This window comes from Eimeria acervulina, genomic scaffold (assembly GCF_000499425.1).
Source record: "Eimeria acervulina Houghton genomic scaffold, Eah_scaff799, whole genome shotgun sequence".
Classification (NCBI taxonomy): Eukaryota; Apicomplexa; class Conoidasida; order Eucoccidiorida; family Eimeriidae; genus Eimeria; species Eimeria acervulina.
Genome location: NW_013549595.1, coordinates 847 through 7,635, shown reverse-complemented (window position 1 = coordinate 7,635; position 6,789 = coordinate 847). Strand labels below are relative to the sequence as shown.

General features: G+C 49.5%; 2 protein-coding genes across 2 annotated transcripts; one reads left to right on the top strand and one right to left on the bottom strand.

The window, feature by feature from the left end:
- Positions 1 to 1,935: 1,935 nt before the first annotated feature.
- On the top strand, positions 1,936 to 4,290 carry EAH_00049420 (hypothetical protein, conserved; the record flags this gene model as incomplete). Its single annotated transcript, XM_013394405.1, has 3 exons — positions 1,936 to 2,219; positions 2,438 to 2,687; positions 4,027 to 4,290. 3 exons carry the CDS (start codon positions 1,936 to 1,938, stop codon positions 4,288 to 4,290), a joined length of 798 nt encoding a protein of 265 aa, XP_013249859.1.
- A 1,021-nt stretch (positions 4,291 to 5,311) lies between these two features.
- On the bottom strand, positions 5,312 to 6,412 carry EAH_00049410 (hypothetical protein, conserved; the record flags this gene model as incomplete). Its single annotated transcript, XM_013394404.1, has 1 exon — positions 5,312 to 6,412. The coding sequence occupies one exon, from the start codon at positions 6,410 to 6,412 to the stop codon at positions 5,312 to 5,314; it is 1,101 nt and encodes a 366-aa protein (XP_013249858.1).
- Between the last annotated feature and the right edge of the window lie 377 nt (positions 6,413 to 6,789).

The following is a 6,789-nucleotide window of genomic DNA, read 5'->3' as shown; positions in this document are numbered from 1 at the left end:
GGGGGCCCGGGGCCCCCATACCTGCACATACTTCGTGCAAACTCGACCTGGGATCGACTCAGACTCAGACGATCCCCGGGATCGTCTTTAGAGACGATCCCAGCACCAACAGGCCGTCGTCTCCCACGCCGGCATACAAATTGCCAGCCCTCATCTTCCCCAGTCATTAGCAGCTTCTTTCTATTCCTTGCTTCGTTGCAAACCCTAAACCCTAAACCCTAAACCCTAGCTCCTGGGGCGGGCCGCTGGGGGCCCCGAGCTCAACGCCCAGCTGCTGCCTTTGTGTGTCTTTCGCGGTCTTCTGTTTAATAATAAATTTATTTATTTATTTATTTATTTATTTTAATAACAATAAAAATATTTTGTTTTGACTGAGGGCGAGTACCTAGAGAGGTGATGGGGGCCCCCTTCGCTGCTGTGGGGCCCACTGGGGGCCCCTTTTGCAGCTGTTTTGCTGCTGCTACTGCTGCTGCTGTTGCTGGCGCTGCTTCTCTATTTCTTTCTTTGTCTTTATTTTAATTGTTAATACTGCTGTCTCGCTGTCTGTCTTGTCTTGGTTTCCTTTGTTCTAAACACCCACCTCTCCCTTGCTGCGCTCCTTTGTCTTGTGCAGGCCTCTCTGCAGCAGCAGCAAAAACAGCAGTAGTAGCAGCAGCAGCAGCAGCCTGAGCAGCAGCAGTAGCAGGTTCAGCAGCAGCAGATCTGAATAGAGGAGCTTTAGGAGACACTGAGGTGTATTAACACCCCCAGAGACCACCCGTATAGGGAGTCCACAGTAGCAGCTGCAGCAGCATTAGCTGCAGCAGCAGCTGCAGCAGCAGCATTAGCTGCAGCAGCAACTGCAGCGCCCCCTGCTGCTGCTGCTGCCGCTGCTGCAGCGCCATGACCACCGGGCGTATCTTGCTGCTGCTACTACACACGCTGCAATTCGCTCTTTGTCTCCTTTTTCTCTCCCCTCCTTCTGTGCATGCAAAGAGTGCTGCACATTTATTAACAGATAATGTCTTGCTGCTTCCAGCAGCAAACGTGGGGGGCCCCCCTACCAAGGGGCCCCCCCTCATAGGGGGCCCCAGGGGGGCCCCCGAAGCGCTCACTCTGGGGGCCCCCAAAGGATTTTGTTTAAATAGTTGCAGAGCGGCATTCATAGGTGGTGCTCCGGGTGTATATGTGGGGCCCCTCTCCTTTGTGCATGCGGCTGCATGCAATCGAGCAGACAGCAGCAAGGTATATGCGATAGGGAAAAGAGGGGCCCCCAAGGGGCCCCCCTTTCTAATAAATTCTTCTCCTTATTGCTTCCCGGGACCCTGGAGGCCTGCTGCTGCTGCTGCTGCAGCTGTGCCACCTAAGCAGCGTCTGCAGCAGCATGTAGCCGCTGCTGCTGCCGCTGCAGCAGCTGCTGCAGCGGATGCTGCTGCTGCTCCTGCGCGAAGAGACAGCCAAGCAGGGGGGCCCTACCTGAGGGCCCCTCTGAGGGAGACTACTGAGGAGCTTCCTTCAAAGGAGTTAGAGAGAGCAGCAGCGGTGCAGCAGCAGCAGCTGCTGCTGCAGGAGCTGCTGGACCCACCGACAGCGGAGGAAGACAGAAAGCCATCAGGTATTTTGCTTGCTTCAATTGAGATGCATTTAATATTTGTTTTATTTATTTTATTTTATTTTGTTTTAATTTAATTTATTTTGTTTTATTTCGTGGGTTTGTTTTATTTATGTGGCTTTTTGCTGCATTAGCGAACGCTTTATCTGTTTCTGCATGCATGTATTTCTACTTGCATGCATTTGTTTTAATATTTCGGGGTGTACGTACACCTGTTTATCTGCCCGTATATACACCTGTTTATCTGTCTGCATACATATATGCATGCATGCATGCATGCACATATGTATGCGTATATATGTCTTTGGGTGTATGTACTGCTGCATGCATGCATGCATGCAGGGATGAGCGATGAGGAGTTCTGGGGGATTTTGGGGCTTTCTGAGGATGTGGGGCCCCGCGCTGTCTTCAACGCTTTGTCTAAATGGAGAAAAGAAAATAAAACTTCTCCTCTCGCTCCTAAGCTGCACCGCAAGTGGCTTGAAGTATTCGAGAAGCGGCTGCTGCAGCAGCTGCAGCAGCTGCAGCAGCAAGAAGAAATCGCCGCAAAAAGAGACACTTGGAGCAGCAGGTTCTTCAGATTGCTGCTGGGAGGAGACACCCTCAATGCTGCACAACCCAGGGACCTGTAAGAGACAGTCAGCCCTCTTCAGCTGTCTGTACACCGTGCATGCATGCATGCATGCATGCATGCATGCATGCAGTGTGTGTGTGTGCGTGTAGAATAGGGCTTTTCTTGTCTGTTTGTTTGAGGCTATGTTGCTGCTTCTGCATTAGAACTTGTCTATTGGTTGCTGGGGTGTACGTGCATACACCTCAAGAGTAACGTTTGTTTATTTGCTGCAGTGTAAGGAGACCCAGTGAGATGGATCCTCAATACGCAGAGACTGCGGGGCTGTCTCCCCGCTTCCGCTCCCTAGTAGAGGAGGTGCAGCAGCAGCAGCAGCAGCAGCAGCACGGAAGCAATTCGAGCTTTCTAAAGAGGTACACGGACCCCAAAACCAGCAGCAACACCAACTGCAGCAGCAGCAGCAGCAACACCAGCAGCAGCAACAGCAACAGCTGCAGCAGCAGCAGGCCCAGCACAGCGTTTCAGGTCGCGAGTCTCCATTGTTCGTTTTTGCTGTCTCCTCTTGCGTTTTTAGTGCTTGCTTATCTCTTCAAGTGTCTCCTTATCCCTCTTAGGTGTTTCCTTATCTCTCTAAGTGTCCCCTTGTCTTTCTCAGGTGTTTCGTTGTCCCTAAGTTTCTCCTTATGTCCTTCAGTTGTCTCCTTATGTCTTTAGGTGTCTCCTTCTGTATTTAAGTGTCTCCTGTATTATGTATGTGTCTCCTTTATTGTGTATGTGTCTCCTTATGTCTCTGAGTGTCTCCTTGTGCGTGTGTCTCATTGTCTCTGTAAGTGTCTCCTTATATATCCTTATATCTTTAGGTGTCTCCTTCTGTGTGCAAGTGTCTCCTTGACTGTGTACGTGTCTCCTTATATCTTTAAGTGTCTCCGTGTATATCCTTATATCTTCAGGTGTCTCCTTATGTCTTTAAGTGTCTCCTTTATTGTGTATGTGTCTCCTTAGGCTCTTGTCTTCTAGTAAATATTTTCTTCCTCTGTTTGCTTTGGGGTCAACAGTGCAGAAGGCGGGGCCCACAGCTTTAATTGCTGCATGCAGTTTGAGCTGGCGTTTGATGTATGGTGGAGGCTCTCCTTCTTCTCCGTCTCCTTTGCAGGTATTAAGGATGCTTCTCTCGTCCTTTCTACTGTCTCCTTCTTGTCTACCCTGTCTCCTCTACTTGGGGCTGTCTCCATGCTGCAGAGCTGCTGCAGCAGTGCTGCTGTCTTTGCTGTTCAAGAGAAGCAATTGTCTCCTTTTGCAGTGTAGTGTATGCGGGTGTCTCTTTTCTGTCTCTGCAAGACAAGGTGTCTCCTTTTTGTGTTATCCTTTGTTTATTAATGGGGTCTAAGCGCCTCCTCTCTGCTGCTCCTGCTGCTCTAGCTGCTGCTTCTGTAGCTGCTGCTGCTCTAGCTGCTGCTACTGTCTGCTGCTGCAGGGGGAGGGTGAAAGGAGACAGTCTGAGAGACTGTCTCTTCGTTTTTTCTGTCGAAGTGCTGCACTCCTTGGCGCGCATGCATTGTTAGGGGGGTCGTTGGCTGCCTGCTGCTATAAGCTAGTATGCCTCTTTCTTCTTTTTCTTCTCTTGCTGCTGCTGCTGCTGCTGCTGTTGGGTATCTTACGGGGCTGCTCTTCGCCTTCAATACGTGCAGCAGCTGCCCGCTGCTGCTTCTCTGCTGCTGCTACTACTGCTGCCTTTCTGTTGCTGCTGCGCGGAGCAGCAAGCGTTCGGGTGTGTTGTGGGTGTTAAGGGTTTCTCTTTATGACGCAGTGCATAGCAAAGCTACTGCTGCTGCTGCTGCTGTTGCTGTTGCTGTTGCTGCTGCAGTTAGGACTAAGCTCGTTGCTGCCCCTTAGGAGAGTATTAACTGGGGGTGTAATCGCCCAGTGGTGGTTGGCCTCCGCGCTGCACCGCCTGAAGGCCCCCCAGCAGCAGCAGCAGCAGCAGCAGCAGCAGTTGCAGCAGCAGCAGCAGCAGGAGCAGGAGCAGCAGCAGGAAGAGGGAGGATATGAGGAGGATATGGAGGAGCAGGAAGGGACTGAGTGGCTCTTCGACGACCCCGAGTTTCCTCTCAGCTTTAAGGAAGACTGAAAAACCCTAAACCCTAAACCCTAAACCCTAGGAGCAGCAAACACGATGCAAGTAAATACCCTAAACCCTAAACCCTCAGCAGCAGCAAACTGCAAACAGAGGGGCGCTTTAGGGGTCTCTGCGCATGAGCTAACCCTAAACCCTGAACAGCAGAAAGCCTTTATAAAACTTTTTAAACCCTAAACCCTAAACATCAGGGAGACTTTAAACCCTAAACCCTAAACAGCAGGGAGCCTCTAAACCCTAAACCCTCGACAACCGTGAGCCTCTAAACCCTAAAGAGCAGGAAGCCTCTAAACCCTAAACCCTAGACAAGCCGGGCGTAAACCCTAAACCCCAAAAGACAGTGTTGTATTGAAGGTTTTACCCTTTGAGTAGCCAAGTGGCTGGGGCACGTTGCGAGGAACTCGCCTGCAGCGAAGACAAGCATATGATCAGCTGCTGTTGCTGCTGCTGCTGCTGCTGCTGCTCGTGTTGCTGCTGATGCTGCTGCTGCTGTTCCTGCTGCTGCTTTTGCTGCTCGTGTTGCTGCTGCTGTTGCTGCTTTTGCTGATTTTGCTGCTGCTGCTGCAACAACAGCAGAGCAAGATGAAGCTGTGCATGCGGGAGGCCTGAGGCATTCTGTCTCCTCTGTCTGTACACCTCAGAAAGAGGAAGCGCCACACCAACTACAATAAAGAATAAGACTCGCAGCAGTGTGCATGCATGCAGCGCAGCAGCAAAGCATCTTCAAGAAAACAAACAAGACCTGAAGTTCTACCCTTTTATTTATTATTCATTTAAACAAAAGTGCAGCAAACCCCCCCGTCTCCGCGGGGTCTCCTTTAACTCGCATATTCATTGAGCCATTTTTCTGAACCTTCATGCATGCAGACACCCCAGACAGCCCCATGCATGCATGTATGCATGCATGCATGGGGCTGTGTGGGGTTGCTTGCGAGCCCCAAAGGTGTTGTATGATTATTTTGTTTGTATTTGTATGATTTCTTTTGAATATATTTGTTTGTGTTTGTATAATGAATTATTTTCGTGATCTTCTCTGTCTTCTCTTCAGACCATCTTTAAGACTATCTGCTTCTTGGTGCAGAAGTGCTGCCTTTTGCATTAAGTCAGAATATTTGCGGATGGCTTCTGTAAGACTTGCTGCTGCTCTTTGTACGTCCTCTGTTCTCTCGGCCTTTAATCCTGCTATATCTACAAAACTCAAGAAGATCTGTGCTTGTTGTACTTGTGTCTCTCCTAGCTTCTTCCCTCTTCTTGCTGCTGCATTAGCAGTTGCGGCTTCATGCTGCATCAGCGCAGAAACAACAAGCTTTTTAGTCGGTAATACACCACTCGTTGTTTCTTCTTGCAAAGTATGCACCTTTTGCAGCACACTCTTAGGGAGGGTCTCCTCCCACGTTGTTGTGAGAGAAGATATATCTGCTGCTGCTGCTGCTGCCAGTGCTGCAGCTTTCTCACTATCAGTAAAGTGCTGCCGCATCTCTTCCCAAGCCCCTTCAAGGTTGTCTGCGCTGCCCTCTTTGATCGCTGTTTCTACACCTTTTTCAAACTCCTCCTCGGCTTCTAGTGTACAGACACCGGAGGCCTTTAGACTCCCTATAGCCCCCCTTAAATTCTTCTCTATGCCTCCAAAATATGCAGAATATGAATTAAATAAATCTTCAACAAGCTCTGGGAATCGATCCCCGATGGCCCCTGCCTGTGCTCTCAACTCCTTTACCTGTGCCATAAGTGCATACTGTTTTTCTGTAATTGTTGCTGCTGGTTTTCGTTTACCTTTATCTAATGAACCCTGAAGCATCCCAGCACCTAAAGAGGCTGCAACAGCAGCAGCAATAGCAATAAGAGCAACTACACCTGCAAGCAGCATCTTCTTTCTGGTGCGATCTCCTGCCTCTACAGCCATCTTAATTACATCACTTGGTATAATATCTTGATTGCCTCTAGAAGAAGGAACAGCCTCATCAACAATCCCATCTAATCCGTCTAAACGAAGTTCAACGGTGTCTTCAGTTTCTGTGTCCGTTGCTTTGAGCTGCATTTCTTGCATACACAAACACCTGTCTAGACACCCCGCAGCCACAAACAAACTCCCCACATGAAGGGGATGGATCAGCATCTTCGAGAAAAATTCAAACCAGAAACCTTTTATCTAGCTGCTGCTGCGCTAACAGCTGCAGCAGCAGAACAAGCGGATGATGTCGCCACTGGAGCAGCAGCAGCAGCAGCAGCAGCAGCAGCAGCGGAAGAAAAAATAAAATACCCGAAATACCCTTTCTGCAAGCAGTGATAAACACCAGAGAATAATAATCTACAACAAACAAACAAAGAATAAACGGAATAAAACCTAATCGCTACTGCTGCTGCTCCTCGAGTCCCCCCTGCAGAAGGAGGCGAGCTGCAGCAGCTGGAGGGCCCCACGAAGGCATTAAAACCTAAAGACGGAGATCTAGAAAAAACAAAGAAAGTGGAAAACAATTAACAAATGAAAAATCA